The sequence below is a fragment of the Coregonus clupeaformis genome, chromosome 13 (genome assembly GCF_020615455.1).
Source record: "Coregonus clupeaformis isolate EN_2021a chromosome 13, ASM2061545v1, whole genome shotgun sequence".
Taxonomy (NCBI): domain Eukaryota; kingdom Metazoa; phylum Chordata; class Actinopteri; order Salmoniformes; family Salmonidae; genus Coregonus; species Coregonus clupeaformis.
Window position 1 is genome coordinate 3,894,167 of NC_059204.1, and position 16,895 is coordinate 3,911,061.

General features: G+C 42.9%; 1 protein-coding gene across 2 annotated transcripts in view; it reads left to right on the forward strand.

The window, feature by feature from the left end:
• Positions 1–16,895, forward strand: part of LOC123492144 (tubulin-specific chaperone cofactor E-like protein) — an 88,460-nt gene that overhangs the window by 32,380 nt on the left and 39,185 nt on the right. The window contains exon 9 of one of the 2 annotated variants that reach the window (XM_045224142.1): positions 1,266–1,703. The exons of the other annotated variant lie outside the window; for it this stretch is intronic. Coding sequence (XP_045080077.1) covers positions 1,266–1,623 — 358 coding nt within the window. The 3' untranslated portion in view covers positions 1,624–1,703. Of the gene's footprint in view, positions 1–1,265; positions 1,704–16,895 lie in introns of those variants that run through there. 2 annotated transcript variants of the gene reach the window in all.

Genomic DNA, 16,895 nt, shown 5'->3' on the forward strand with positions numbered 1-16,895 from the left:
CAGAGACTTGTCCCGAAGCCACTCCTGCGTTGTCTTGGCTGTGTGCTTAGGGTCGTTGTCCTGTTGGAATGTGAACCTTCGCCCCAGTCTGAGGTCCTGAGAGCTCTGGAGCAGGTTTTCTTCAAGGATCTCTCTGTACTTTGCTCCGTTCATCTTTCCCTCGATCCTGACTAGTCTCCCAGTCCCTACAGCTGAAAAACATCCCCACAGCATGATGCTTCCACCACCATGCTTCACCGTAAGGATGGTGCCAGGTTTCCTCCAGACGTGATGATTGGCATACAGGCCAAAGAGTTCAATCTTGATTTCATCGGACCAGAGAATCTTGTTTCTCATGTTCTGAGAGTCCTTTAGGTGCCTATTGGCAAACTCCCAAGAGGGCTGTCATGTGCCTTTTTACTGAGGAGTGGCTTCAGTCTGGCCACTCTGCCATAAAGGCCTGATTGGTGGAGTGCTGCAGAGATGGTTGTCCTTCTGGAAGGTTCTCCCGTCTTCACAGAGGAACTCTAGAGCTCTATTAGAGTGACCATCGAGTTCTTGGTCACCTCCCTGACCAAGGCCCTTCTCCCCCGATTGTTCAGTTTGGCTGGGCGGCCAGCTCTAGGAAGAGTCTTGGTGGTTCCAAACTTCTTCCATTTAAGAATGATGGAGGCCACTGTGTTCTTGGGGACCTTCAATGCTGCGGAAGTGGTTTGGTACCCTTCCCCAGATTTGTTCCTGGACACAATCCTGTCTCGGAGCTCTACGGACAATTCCTTCAACCTCATGGCTTGTTTTTTGCTCTGACATGCACTGTCAACTGTGGGACCTTATATAGACAGGTGTGTGCCTTTCCAAATCATGTCCAATCAATTGAATTTACCACAGGTGGACTCCAATCAAGTTGTAGAAACATTTTAAGGATGATCAATGGAAACAGGATTAACCTGAGATCAATTTAAGAGTCTCATAGCAAAGGGTCTGAATACTTATGTAAATAAGGTATTTCTGTTTTTTATGTTCAATAATTGTGCAGAAAAAATTAGAAAGCTGTTTTCGCTAAGTCATTATGGGGTATTGTATGTAGATTGCTGAGGATTGTTTATTTATTTAATCCATTTTAATATAAGGCTGTAACATAACAACATGTGGAAAATGTCAAGGGGTCTGAATACTTTCCGAAGGCACTGTATGTACAAGTGCGCCTGTCAAATGACCAATCACCACCATTCTCTCTACCAAATGACCAATCCCAACCTCCCGTCCATCCTGTCCCATCTCCACAGGTACCACGTCCTGGTGTCCAAGTACGGGCAGCTTGCCCCACTGGCAGAGGTGGACCTGCGTCCGCCCTGCACGGCCACGCTGGAGGTGCGCTGGGGCGAGCGGACGGAGGCGCTGAGCCTGCGGCTGGAGCAGACGGTCGGGGAGCTCAAAAAGGAGCTCAGGGCCCTGGTGGGGCTGCCAGCCAACGGCATGCGGCTGTACTACATCGCCCGCGATCTGGGCACCGCACTGGGACCTGAGGAGATGAAGTACAGCAGCCGGGCACTGCACTCATACATGATCCAAGACGGGGATGAGATCCTGGTGGTGCCCAAGACCAAGAGCCGCACCATCTCGTCCACCTCCTCGGACTCCTAAGAAGAGGGAGAGTGTGTGTGGTTTGTGTGGAGGACTCAATACTTAATTACAGACTGACCAGCTTCTGGACACCAACTTTCTATGCATTATCTTTTTTAAAATTGGTTTTATTCTGTTTACCAAATGACATTGATTGTAAAGATGTTTATTAGCAAAGCTGTATATACACATGACTCATACATGTATGCTACTCTCACACTATCACACTGAGGGCTCTATTTTTGGCTGGGTGTGAAGCCACTTGCGTTTGACACCACTGAGATTTTCCATTGCGTTTGTCTGTCAAAAGAGAGATTTTATCAGAAATATTTATGGTTTTTAACATTTACATTTTAGTCATTTAGCAGACGCTCTTATCCAGAGCGACTTACAGTTAGTGAATACATTTTTTTTTTTTATACTGGCCCCCCGTGGGAATCGAACCCACAACCCTGGCGTTGCAAACGCCATGCTCTATCAACTGAGCTACATCCCTGCCGGCCATTCCCTCCCCTACCCTCGACGACGCTGGGCCAACTGTGCGCCGCCCATGAGTCTCCCGGTCGCGGCCGGCTGCGACAGAGCCTGGATTCGAACCAGGATCTCTAGTGGCACAGTTAGCACTGCGATGCAGTGCCTTAGACCACTGCGCCACTCACTTTTAAGTAATGTTAACAGAATTAGCATAGTCTACCTCTCTCCCACTCAGTCTTGAACCACGTGCTGCAGATATCCAGAGATAACCTCTGAGTCGGAATTACAGAGGGTGGTGCACTGAGAGAGATGTTCCATTGAGCTTTGAGGATAATAGAGCTTATGACACATAGAGACCACACAGAACATCGCTGACCTCAACTCACACAGGTGACCTGGCGGGAAGAGACGAGACACGGCCGAGACGAGAGTGAGACAGAGGGGTTGAGTTGGTGGGCGGTGGTTGTTAAAGATGGAGAGAGGGGGATGTGGAGGAGGGGAGGTGCGCTCAGGTTGCTTCAGGTCTTCTTGCTGTCTGTTTCCCCATGAATGGAGCAGCTCTCTACCCCCTTGGTGAGGGGACAGGGGATGGGATGTGAGGGGGAGTGGGTGTTGGAAGGAGAGGTGGTGAACCCCAGGCCAGCCAGCTAGGTAACCACACACTGGCCGCTGTGTCACGGTCACTCAATCTGTGCTTGGATTACAATAGGTTCACCCAACAGGCTGTGGCCTTCCTCCCCTCTCTCCATCGCTCCCTCTCTATTGTCCTCTCTCCCCGTCTCACACCCCCAACACCTCCTCTGGAACCAGTGTCCATTGTTTTAGTAGACCCTGGGTCAACGATGCACCCCCAGAATTTGTGCTCTCCCATTGGTGCATGTTGTCCAATAGGTGTCTTCAGATTCAGAGACCTTGGTGGATAGATGTGAGAAATGACCAATGGGATATCTTGTTGCTGCCCAGTCCTAGGGTCAATTTCGCTCAGCGTTTGCATCAGAGAGAGGTTATCTACTCTTTATAGATTGGAGAAACCAAGGCGACCCACATACTGGGTTTATTTACCAATTACTCTACCAATTACATTTCCCTTTTTAATATAATTTCCTCCGTGATGTTTTTACTTTACGTATTATATGAAAAAACTTAAGGAAAGAACGTTTGCAAAAGCTAAATGAGCATTACCCTCAGTATGTCACAGCTAGGCTTTGTTTAAATAACTGGATGGCTTTTGTCCTTTGGGGATTATTTTAGGTACATTTCAGGTTCTTCTTGATCCTTTAATGTTGTGTTTGCATGGTTGTTAATGGTAAAGTGTGTAATATACTGTATGTCGGCTGGGATCATGGTTGGATATATTAAAAGTGGGCCATTTACTATTTGGGGTTGCATGGACTGTTAACATAAATTGGAGGGACCTACGCTAAAAGTGAATACGATAGTACATAGTGTACATATGTTTTTATCTAATGTTGCATCAAGTTATTGGAGGATGATCAGATCGATAACAATTTTTTCTGAAAGCTTCAATGCCTCCAGTTAATTTAATTTGATCTTTGCCTAAAATCAAATTTACTGCACACAGAAAGAGATCATTTATGTACCAATGTTTTCTTGCAGACTGTTAAATCTGACTCTGCGTAGCACTGTAATACACCTCTCTATCTACGACTTTTTACCATCGCCTTGCTATCTGTAATAAATGTTTTAGATACTTTTATTTTATGAGGACATTTTTCTTTATTGTGGTGATATTGTATTGTTTTCTTTATTTCATTTTGATAACGCTTTATTTTACAGCCCTATTTCAGATGGTATATACCTAGAACTTGTTGTATAAAGGAATTACGGGATAACATTTACATTTTACATTTTAGTCATTTAGCAGACGCTCTTATCCAGAGCGACTTACAGTTAGTGAGTGCATACATTTTCACAATGGGTATTTTCTGCTACTTATTGTATGTACAGTGGGGGAAAAAAGTATTTAGTCAGCCACCAATTGTGCAAGTTCTCCCACTTAAAAAGATGAGAGAGGCCTGTAATTTTCATCATAGGTACACGTCAACTATGACAGACAAATTGAGGAAAAAATATCCAGAAAATCACATTGTAGGATTTTTTATGAATTTATTTGCAAATTATGGTGGAAAATAAGTATTTGGTCACCTACAAACAAGCAAGATTTCTGGCTCTCACAGACCTGTAACTTCTTCTTTAAGAGGCTCCTCTGTCCTCCACTCGTTACCTGTATTAATGGCACCTGTTTGAACTTGTTATCAGTATAAAAGACACCTGTCCACAACCTCAAACAGTCACACTCCAAACTCCACTATGGCCAAGACCAAAGAGCTGTCAAAGGACACCAGAAACAAAATTGTAGACCTGCACCAGGCTGGGAAGACTGAATCTGCAATAGGTAAGCAGCTTGGTTTGAAGAAATCAACTGTGGGAGAAATTATTAGGAAATGGAAGACATACAAGACCACTGATAATCTCCCTCGATCTGGGGCTCCACGCAAGATCTCACCCCGTGGGGTCAAAATGATCACAAGAACGGTGAGCAAAAATCCCAGAACCACACGGGGGGACCTAGTGAATGACCTGCAGAGAGCTGGGACCAAAGTAACAAAGCCTACCATCAGTAACACACTACGCCGCCAGGGACTCAAATCCTGCAGTGCCAGACGTGTCCCCCTGCTTAAGCCAGTACATGTCCAGGCCCGTCTGAAGTTTGCTAGAGTGCATTTGGATGATCCAGAAGAGGATTGGGAGAATGTCATATGGTCAGATGAAACCAAAATATAACTTTTTGGTAAAAACTCAACTCGTCGTGTTTGGAGGACAAAGAATGCTGAGTTGCATCCAAAGAACACCATACCTACTGTGAAGCATGGGGGGTGGAAACATCATGCTTTGGGGCTGTTTTTCTGCAAAAGGACCAGGACGACTGATCCGTGTAAAGGAAAGAATGAATGGGGCCATGTATCGTGAGATTTTGAGTGAAAACCTCCTTCCATCAGCAAGGGCATTGAAGATGAAATGTGGCTGGGTCTTTCAGCATGACAATGATCCCAAACACACCGCCCAGGCAACGAAGGAGTGGCTTCGTAAGAAGCATTTCAAGGTCCTGGAGTGGCCTAGCCAGTCTCCAGATCTCAACCCCATAGAAAATCTTTGGAGGGAGTTGAAAGTCTGTGTTGCCCAGCGACAGCCCCAAAACAGCACTGCTCTAGAGGAGATCTGCATGGAGGAATGGGCCAAAATACCAGCAACAGTGTGTGAAAACCTTGTGAAGACTTACAGAAAACGTTTGACCTGTGTCATTGCCAACAAAGGGTATATAACAAAGTATTGAGAAACTTTTGTTATTGACCAAATACTTATTTTCCACCATAATTTGCAAATAAATTCATTAAAAATCCTACAATGTGATTTTCTGGAAAAAAAATTATCCTTTTGTCTGTCATCGTTGACGTGTACCTATGATGAAAATTACAGGCCTCTCTCATCTTTTTAAGTGGGAGAACTTGCACAATTGGTGGCTGACTAAATACTTTTTTCCCCCACTATACTTCAAGGAATTCAACATAGTTGGTAACTTCCACCAAATGGTAGTAGTGGTCCTTGTATCAATGAATGCCAAAGAAACCAGAAGGAAATTGTTATATAATTAGAAAGAATATAAAACAATCCTGAGTAAATATTGGACTAAATAGGAATAAAGCATTCCGTTTTTCTTTTACTTTTTAATATTAACTGTATGCTAACATAAAAAAGGGCTAAGGACCATATCGTCACATGGCTGTTTTTAATGTAAACACTGTTTCACTGCCGATTTTGTAAACGCTGCCTGCTTCAAATCCAGCCGATGCGGCTCCATTTCATAGGCTGCAGTAGCCTTGTGGGCTCGGTAAGGCAGCCACGTCAGGTCCATTCCACAGACCGAGGTTCTCTCTCCGGCATGCATGTTTAAGCTTAGCTGCAGCTACGTTTCCATTCCATAGGTGTCAGGTGTTTAGGTTTCTGGGGATTCCCCTCTCTACTCCCCTCCTTCATTCCCACCAAAATTGATTTAATCCGGAGCCTATGAGTGGTATAGCTGTGTCTACCACCACAAGACCCCTTCTCAAGGCAACTCAGTGCAACCCTATCCCGGAGGAGGGTGTCAACGGGAACTCAAGACCCATTAGGGAGTTCAGATTAGGCTCAGAGGTGCTTCTCATATCCCAAATGGGTCCACATTTAGTGGGATAGAGGTTATACAGGTCTGGGTGCGACTCAACAACTCTGTGGCGTCTGAGAATATTCACAGACATGTATCATGTCACGTCATACCTTCTTCCCTTCTATTATAATGGGAAACCTTCCTCCGGTGCATTCTTGTTGGCCTCTCACCTTTTGTAAATTGAGTTGTCAGGTGCCTGATGCAAATGATGTCTCCACTCCTATTGTTGGCTGGTGTCTTTCTAACTATTCTTGTTGAGCCATGTCCACAAGACATATGATCCACTGGCTTTAGTTAAGTCATCATTTATAGTTTTGACTGATCTGAAGTATTGCTTTCCTGACCTACTGCCGTTTTGTGGGAGACCTGAAAAAGCCACCTACTGCAGTCAACACCACGGAGCGCAAGTCTTCCAACTGGAGCCTGTCCCACAACCGCCTGGATCACTGCAACAACTTGGCTGCAAAATAATCAGGCTTAATTGGTGTCACCCAGCCTGGAGGTGCCGAAAGCTCCTCCTCCCCTCACTCCCCATCCTCCAGGCATGGTGTGACTGTGAACCACATGAGACACATTTGGCTGATGCCATTGCCACCTCCCTCAGAAAATTCAGCCCGCCGGCTCCAAATCCCAACCTCCAGCCCCAGCACAAGCTCAGTCACCAATCATCAGTTTGGGATGAGGTCCCCTTGGCCTGGGCCTTCTCTGACTGGAGCACCAGGCCCAACAGTTCCAGTTCCTCCACAGAGGGAAGTCTGGGCTTCTGGAGACAAACAACAGGCTGGTGATAGGGTTACCAGGCCGTGACAATGGGACTGCCCTACTAATGCAGGGTCACGCTGAGGTTGGGAGGTGGTGGGGGGCGAGTTGTTGCGTTACCTCTTCACGCCCTTGTCCCGTATCTAAGACCTGGCCGGGCAGACGGTATCCTGATCTCCCCCATTGCATTATGGAGCTGGACCAAGGGCAGTAAGGGCTGAACGGAGCCCATTGTGTGCCCAGGAGAAGGAGTCTTTTTGGAAGGTGGATTTGGGTTACCACAAGGAGGTTCTACATTGTGGAGGAAAGAAGAGGAGAGGGCAAGGCCAACTGCTGGGCATAGGGGGAGGTTAGAGTGTTGATATGGAGTGGCCCCATCTGAGGATTGGATGACTGTCGCACTGAGCTCACCCAGAATCCAGTCCAGGACCTTTTTTGGGAGGGAAGGTCAAGCTTGATGGGCCCGACTTTGTTCCCACAAAATACCCTCACATGTCACTGTGGTCCCACAGAAACTGTTGATGTAATGCTTTTTTACTTGAGGTAACTGGATCAGTCCGTTTCAACCATGACTGTTTTATTTTCTCAACTTTCTTACAATTAAAACGACAATCAGACCATTTAGTCATAGGTCAACCTCCTCAACAAGACTATGTTCCTGGAAATATCTATGTCATCCTGTCCTCCATTGAGGCATAGATGTCTGCACACCTTACATGGGGCAAATATGCAGTGTCACCTCAGCTGAGCTCAGTATGTAACAACCGATTTGATTATACAACACTGTCCCCATTCCCAGTAAGCTAAATGGAGAAAGGGAGAGACCGTTATCCTCTCACTATCATGTCCTTGTTGTCTAAAGAATTTTGTGTGGGCAGATGATAGTGTGAGTGAGTCCATGCGAGAGAGGGAGTTCAAGTGAGAAAACACAGAGCGTTAGCGCAGGAGGATCCCGGTCCCGGCAGGCCCGCTGGGATCATGTTGTTTTTTGTCCCCTTTTGTGTGTCGCTCTCTTTCACAGGTTGGTTAATAGTATGTGCATTTTACACAACAAGGCATGGGAGGTGTAAAAGAATCCTCCACAGAGAGCCCCTACACTGGTCAATGGGAGCCCCGGGTCGGCCCTCAGTCCTACAGCCTTTCACACGTCCTACTCCCCCCTCTCCAGTTACCTCCACTGTCCCCGTTGCAACAAAGACCCGACTGACTCCCCTCCTTCCCAGACCCTATCAGCACGGATCCACCTGCGATTTCCCTCATGCCTAATCTCTCCAGGATCTATGGAAATGAGGTGTGCTGTGTGTCCCTGTAAATGAGGCCGTCCCTAATTAAAGAGAAGCACACAGTGTGTCCTAAGTGACTCATGTTAATTATGTAACTCGAACTACCTAAGGTCTTGAAAAAGCAGGGTTTTAGTCTGTGTGTTTTTCTTTCTCTTTGTGTCCATAAAATACCTCAGAGTGAGACAGGGCTGCTTTGCCTGGGTCTGAGACACTCCGGTAGAAAGCTTTAGCCATACATAGACAGACCCTGTCGACAGGGCTGGGGGGATAAGGGCCCAATCCAAGGGGCTGACATTTATGTCCAAAATCTTATTTGTTCTAACCGTTTTGCCTTCCATGCTTGGAGGGAAATAAGGTCTGGTTTCAATATTTTGCATTTGCTTGTGTAGTCTTTCCTCCCTCATTTCCAGGATCTCTTATTTGCGCTCTCTCCCTCACTTTCTACACACTCTCTCTCTCCCTCTTTCTGCACTCAAAGTCCCCCTCCCCACCTACAACTTTCCCCAAACACTGATCTCAGATTAAGTTGAACAGTATCCCCGGTAAAGTTTGCACCTGCCTCTTTTAGTAAAGTTCCTTCCAGAGCTTCGGCAGGGGCTTACACTTTCTCTGCTCCTCTCATCCAAGGATTCTCTTTCTCCCTGCTCCTTTTGATATCCATTGGATGCCCTAGGCGAGGATTCATCTGTTTTCTGGGACTCCCATTATTACAGTACCGGTAATCCTGCTGGAAGTGGACGAGAAGCGCTCCTCTGTTTGAACGTCCACCCCCCACCCACCCTCCCACCCCCCTCCCACCATCACCACAACAACCACCACCCCCTCAGTCTTTCTCCAGTCCTCACTTCTTTTAAACTCTGTGGATGTTCCCAGCTGGATGGAACACAGCTGTGTACTGGAGGCAGCCTGGTGAGAGTGGTGAGGAGCTAAATGTCCATCTTCTGAAAGCAGGTGAGTGGTCCATCTATCTACCTCTTCCTCTATCTCTCTTTCACTCTCTTTCCCTCCAAAAGGTGCATCACAGACTAGTGGACAGGTAAGGTGCACCTGAATCTGACTCCTGAACAGGTGTGTGTTCATACTTGTTTATCCTTGGCATCTCATAGCTTTTTGAAGATAATACAGGAGTGTGTAACATGGTGGATAATCCCTGTTACTGATAGACATGGTGTATACAGCATTTAAGGTATCAGGGCATTTTATAGCCTCACCCATTTCAGCTCTTAGGAAATATGGACATGAGAGTATAGAGGACGTCATATTGCTTTATGAACATGTGTATGGTGATGTCTCACAGGGAAGATGACGGTGCCATCCTTGGCATTTGGTCTTAGAATAATGTAATGTCTTTCTTTCATTAGTTAATACTGTATTAGGATTATATGTTCAATGCTATAACATTGCCTACGGCTGAGCATCTGGCACTATCGTTTATGACTTGACAAGTATGTGCTAAGGAAGATGTGTGTTTAGGTGTTAATCAGTCTGTCGTTTTAGAAGAATCTCAGTAACATTCGCCAACAGTCCCTAATCAATTTTTCTTAAGATGCATGGCAGTACTGATGCTATATTTGAATGTTCTGCTAGCTGTATTATTTCATGAATTGGATACTCTTCTACAATTGTTTTTGTTCTATTAGTTGTAGCTAGAGTAAACTCCTGATACAGTCAGAAGTTTAGGGCACTGGAGTGTGAGCTCAGAGGGGTTGTGTTTACACCATTAGAAGAGCCCTTTTATTTGTAAGAGCAGTCACTGAGCACATTCCCGGGCTTTATCTCGATTGTTCTGTTGAAACATTATGGAGTAAATGTCTGTCAGATAACATGTAGGGGGAACTGAACGAGTGAAAATAGCAGTTGTGGTAATCTCTGTGTCGACAAGGCATGATGACAGGGCGATGACTGAACGATGATCCCCTCTCACCAGGGTCCACTAACCTTGACACACCTGAACACAATTTACCATCAGGCTGAATACTGTACACACATTAAAGAGATGACAGTGGAGATTTGGGAGAGACATACTTCATGCACATCACATTAATCAGAGATCACATTGAGGATAATCCCACTGGGCACACCACGTCATTTCGACATGGACATTTGGGTAATATTTGGTTGAGACGTTGATCAATGAGATATCAACCTTTATTCACCCACTCAAAAATTCCCAATGTGTTATCACTATGCTTTCAACCATTTAAAAGCACAACGAAATTCCAATGGAAAAACAATGTCAGATATTTTGTATTTCATCAATTTAATGCGTTACCACTGTGCTTAATCTCATAGCACAACCAAATGACCTGGATTGCAGTTGAGATTATATTAGAAACTACATAATGCAAGTGATCAAAGCTGTTCGACGCAGATTATTATAGCAATTGTGAAGATCTCCACAGACCTGCATGTTATCTTGAACATGCACGCTTTCTATGATTACATAAGAAGACATTTATAGTTACTGTGGGCTTAACTCAAAATGTGGCTATGGATGTGTTACTCATTTTAATGTTGAATAAATACTGTTACATTAGTTTGTAAGATAGCCTTAACTTTTACGTGAATCCAACATCAATTATTAATTTGTAGACAAACTGGATATTGAATTGTGTTTGGTTGACAACGCAACCAAATATCAACATTTAAAGGATATCCAACATATCAATTATTAATTTGTAGGCAAACTGGAATTAAAGCAAGATTAAGTCAGTGGCACAGATGGAACTATCCAAGCATAAGATGCATCTCCTTCAAATGTTGATAATTGGTTGAGTTGACAACCAAACGCAATTCAATATCCAGTTTGTCTACAAATTAATAATTTATGTTGGATTCACGTCTCCATCTCAACCAAAAATCTAAGTTAAAGAATTGGACTACATTTAAGGACTAAACTTTTACATTTTTGGTTGAGATGGAGACCTGAATCCAACATATTAATGATTAAATTGAAGATAACATTTGAAATCAACCAAAGCTTGAAACCCTAGGCCTATATGTATTGTCTGTTTTCAGTTGAAATGAAAGCTGTTGATGACTTTGCAAATGCTATATAGGCCTAAATAGTATCATTGATGATATAAGACTTACAAAGTATGGTAACATTTTAATTTGCTCTGTTAAACCTACACTTTGGAATTACTTCGATAGCTGGTGGTGCCTCCAATCATCTCACTTCAGTCTCTCTGTGGACCCACTCTCCCCACGTAGAGCCCCCCCAGCCACTTCCATATCCATGGGATGTCCACCGCCTTCATACGACATGTCTGCTAAAATGTTTTATCTGGTTCTTCAATGAGAGACCGAACAAACACGATTAACTTTGATTCTATACAAGTAAACACCAACAAAATCCAACTTATTACATAGAATGTGCACAGGCTACATGATGGCAAAAAAAGCATAAGGTTCTTGAACATTTAAAGAGATTGTCAGTAGATGTGGTTTTCTGCAAGAGCTACACCTCAAAAAATTAGAAATTTAATATTTAAAGAGAAGCTGGTTGGAGAGGCCTATGCTGCCACCTACTGTAGTAACAGCAGAGGTATAGGCATCCTGATAAATAAGAATACACCTTTTTCCCTTACTGTATATCCCAGCATACGGACATTTTCTAATTTTGAATTACATGAGGAAATATACACATTGATTTCATTGTATATCCTCCCAGGTGCAAACCTGGTGTTTTTAGATATAATTCAAGCTATATTAGATCAACCCCAAACAGGAACTATTATATTAGCAGGTGACCTAAATCAAACATTCAGCAAGTTAGACAGACATAGCAACAACAAAAAAAGTTAAATTCAAGGAACCTCCAAAGAGTCTGAACATTTTCATCTCTACAAATATTTTACAGGACACCTGCAGAGTATTATTCCCAACTACAAAAGACTACTCCTTTTTGTCTCAAAGTAAGGAAAGCTATTTAAGAATTGACTACATTTTGATTTCCAAAAATGCACTCCACAATATACTGTGTTTTAAAATCCATGATATAGTGATATCGGATCATTCTCCTGTATCATGCTTAATTATACCAACATAAAATATACTTAGTGACAGAATATGGAGAATGAAGCGGTCGCATCTTCTAGACCCGAAATGTATTAAATATGTAAATGAAAAAATAAAGACCTTTAGCATTACAGATGTAGACATAGAGGACAGCGAAAAGCTGACCCCCAACATAATTTGTGATGCTTTAAAGGCGTACATTAGGGGAATGATAATCTCATACTCTGCTAAAGTTAAATCTGAGTTAGAAATTAAAATGAAATGAAAATACAAATAAATCACTATCTTAGATAAAGCCCATAGAAAATCTTTACAAGGTAAAGAAGATAATAACATTTCTGAACTTAAGCAGGAATATAATATTTTACTTTTGAAGAGAGCGAACAACTATAGGTTAAACTCAAAGAAAGCATACTATTTAATGGCAAATAAACCTGGTAAACCCCACGTAGCCCTCACAAAATGAATACACGCCAAACCAGTTGTAATTTTTAAAGATAAGAATACAAATGCTTTAATTAGAAACAACAATGCTATTAATAAAAAATGTAAAAGCTTCTATGAAAATCTATATAAATCTGAATTAAATAACAATTGGACTGATCCTACTGTTAAAACATTCGCATGGAGAAAAGCACCAGGAATGGATGACTTTCCCATATAATTTATTTTGATTTTCTGGGACAAAGTAGCGCCCCTATTTACTCAAATTACAAAATACATGTCACTCAATTCAGCGCTTCCGAGCTCCATGTATCAAACTATTATTTCAGTTACATTAAAATCACAACAATCTAGAGTCCCCTGCAGATTACAGACCGATACATTTATTAAATTGCGACAATAAAATAATAACAAAACTCAGCAGAATGGCAAAAGTATTACCAGACTTGATACATACAGTGAGGGAAAAAAGTACTTGATCCCCTGCTGATTTTGTACGTTTGCCCACTGACAAAGAAATGGTCAGTCTATAATCTTAATGGTAGGTTTATTTGAACAGTAAGAGACAGAATAACAACAACAAAATCAAGAAAAACGTATGTCAAAATGTTAAATTGATTTGAATTTTAATGAGGGAAATAAGTATTTGACCCCCTCTCAATCAGAAAGATTTCTGGCTCCCAGCTGTCTTTTATACAGGTAACGAGCTGAGATTAGGAGCACACTCTTAAAGGGAGTGCTCCTAATCTCAGTTTGTTACCTGTATAAAAGAGACCTGTCCACAGAAGCAATCAATCAATCAGATTCCAAACTCTCCACCATGGCCAAGACCTAAGAGCTCTCCAAGGATGTCAGGGACAAGATTGTAGACCTACACAAGGCTGGAATGGGCTACAAGACCATCGCCAAGCAGCTTGGTGAGAAGGTGACAACAGTTGGTGCGTTTATTCGCAAATGGAAGAAACACAAAAGAACTGTCAATCTACCTCGGCCTGGGGCTCCATGCAAGATCTCACCTCGTGGAGTTGCAATGATCATGAGAACGGTGAGGAATCAGCCCAGAACTACACGGGAGGATCTCATCAATGATCTCAAGGCAGCTGGGACCATAGTCACCAAGAAAACAATTGGGAACACACTACGCCGTGAAGGGCTGAAATCCTGCAGTGCCCGTAAGGTCCCCTTGCTCAAGAAAGCACATATACAGGCCCGTCTGAAGTTTGCCAATGAACATCTGAATGATTCAGAGGAGAACTGGGTGAAAGTGTTGTGGTCAGATGAGACCAAAATCGAGCTCTTTGGCATCAACTCAACTCGCCGTGTTTGGAGGAGGAGGAATGATGCCTATGACCCCAAGAACACCATCCCCGCCGTCAAACATGGAGGTGGAAACATTATGCTTTGGGGGTGTTTTTCTGCTAAGAGGACAGGACAACTTCACCACATCAAAGGGACGATGGACGGCGCCATGTACCGTCAAATCTTGGGTGAGAAACTCCTTCCCTCAGCCAGGGCATTGAAAATGGGTTGTGGATGGGTATTCCAGCATGACAATGACCCAAAACACACGGCCAAGGAAAGAAAGGAGTGGCTCAAGAAGAAGCACATTAAGCTCCTGGAGTGGCCTAGCCAGTCTCCAGACCTTAATCTCATTGAAAATCTGTGGAGGGAGCTGAAGGTTTGAGTTGCCAAACGTCAGGCTCGAAAACTTAATGACTTGGAGAAGATCTGCAAAGAGGAGTGGGACAAAATCCCTCCTGAGGTGTGTGCAAACCTGGTGGCCAACTACAAGAAACGTCTGACCTCTGTGATTGCCAACAAGGGTTTTGCCACCAAGTACTAAGTCATGTTTTGCAGAGGGGTCAAATACTTATTTCCCTCATTAAAATGCAAATCAATTTATAACATTTTTGACATGCGTTTTTCTGGATTATTTTGTTGTTATTCTGTCTCTCACTGTTCAAATAAACCTACCATTAAAATTATAGACTGATCATGTCTTTGTCAGTGGACAAACGTCCAAAATCAGCAGGGGATCAAATACTTTTTTCCCTCACTGTATTAATCAAACAGGGTTTATTACAAATAGAAACTTACAAACAAATACAAGAACATGTGTTAGTATTATTCAATACACTAAAAAACAAGATGTAGATTTCTCAATAATGGCTGTTGATGCCAAAAAGGCTTTCAACCATCTTGAGTGGCCTTTTTCTATTCAAAAATGCGGAAGCATTCAACTTTCCAGCTGAGATAATAAATTGCATAAACATTTTATATACAGTGCCTTCAAAAAGTATTCATACCCCTTGACTTATTCCACATTTTGTTGTGTTACAGCCCGAATTCAAAATTGATTGAATCGATTTTATCTCTCTTACCCATCTACACACAATACCCTATAATGACAAAGTGAGAACATCTTTTTAGAAATGTTTGCAAATGTATTAAAAATGAACTACAGAAATATGTAATTTACATAAGTATTCACACCCCAGAGGCAATACGTTAGAATCACCTTTGGTAGCGATTACAACTGTGAGACTTTCTGGGTAAATCTCTAAGAGCTTTGCACACCTGGATTGTAAAATATTTGCCCATTTATTATTTTCAAAATTCTTCAAGCTCTGTCAAATTGGTTGTTGATCATTGCTAGACAACAATTTTCAGGTCTTGCCATAGATTGTCAAGCAGATTTAAGTCAAAACTGTAACTCGGCCACTCAGGAACATTCACTGTCTTCTTGGTAAGCAACTCCAGTGTAGATTTGGCCTGGTATTTTAGGTTATTGTTCTGCTGAAAGGTGAATTCATCTGTCAGAGTCTGATGGAAAGCAGACTGAACCAGGTTTTCTTCTAGGATTTTGCCTATGCTTAGCTCCATTCCATTTCTTTTTTATCCTGAAAAACTCCCCAGTCCTTGATGATTACAATCATACAGTCGTGGTCAAAGGTTTTGAGAATGACACAAGTATTGGTCTTCACAAAGTTAGCTGCTTCAGTGTTTTTAGATATTTTTGTCAGATGTTACTATGGTATACTGAAGTATAATTACAAGCATTCCATAAGTGTCAAAGGCTTTTATTGACAATTACATTAAGTTTATGCAAAGAGTCAATATTTGCAGTGTTGACCCTTCTTTTTCAAGACCTCTGCAATCCGCCCTGGCATGCTTTCAATTAACTTCTGGGCCACATCCTGACTGATGGCAGCCCATTCTTGCATAATCAATGCTTGGAGTTTGTCAGAATTTGTGGGTTTTTGTTTGTCCACCCGCCTCTTAAGGATTGACCACAAGTTCTCAATGGGATTAAGGTCTGGGGAGTTTCCTGGCCATGGACCCAAAATGTCGATGTTTTGTTCCCAGAGCCACTTAGTTATCACTTTTGCCTTATGGCAAGGTGCTCCATCATGCTGGAAAAGGCATTGGTCGTCACCAAACTGTTTTTGGATGGTTGGGAGAAGTTGCTCTCGGAGGATGTGTTGGTACCATTCTTTATTCATGGCTGTGTTCTTCGGCAAAATTGTGAGTGAGCCCACTCCCTTGGCTGAGAAGCAACCCCACACATGAATGGTCTCAGAAAGCTTTACTGTTGGCATGACACAGGACTGATGGTAGCGCTCACCTTGTCTTCTCTGGACAACAAATGAACCTCTCTCCTTGAAGTTCTTGATGATCCGATAAATGGTTGATTTAGGTGCAAACTTACTAGCAGCCTGTGAAGCCCTTTTTGTGCAAAGCAATGATGACAGCACGTGTTTCCTTGCAGGTAACCATGGTTAACAGAGGAAGAACAATGATTTCAAGCACCACCCTCTTTTTAAAGCTTCCAGTCTGTTATTCTAACTCAATCAGCATGACAGAGTGATCTCCAGCCTTGTCCTCATCAACACTCTCACCTGTGTTAACGAGAGAATCACTGACATGATGGCAGCTGGTCCTTTTGTGGCAGGGCTGTAATGCAGTGGAAATGTTTTTGGGGGATTAAGTTCATTTTCATGGCAAAGAGGGACTTTGCAATTAATTGCAATTCATCTGATCACTCTTCATGACATTCTGGAGTATATGCAAATTGCCATCATCAAAAC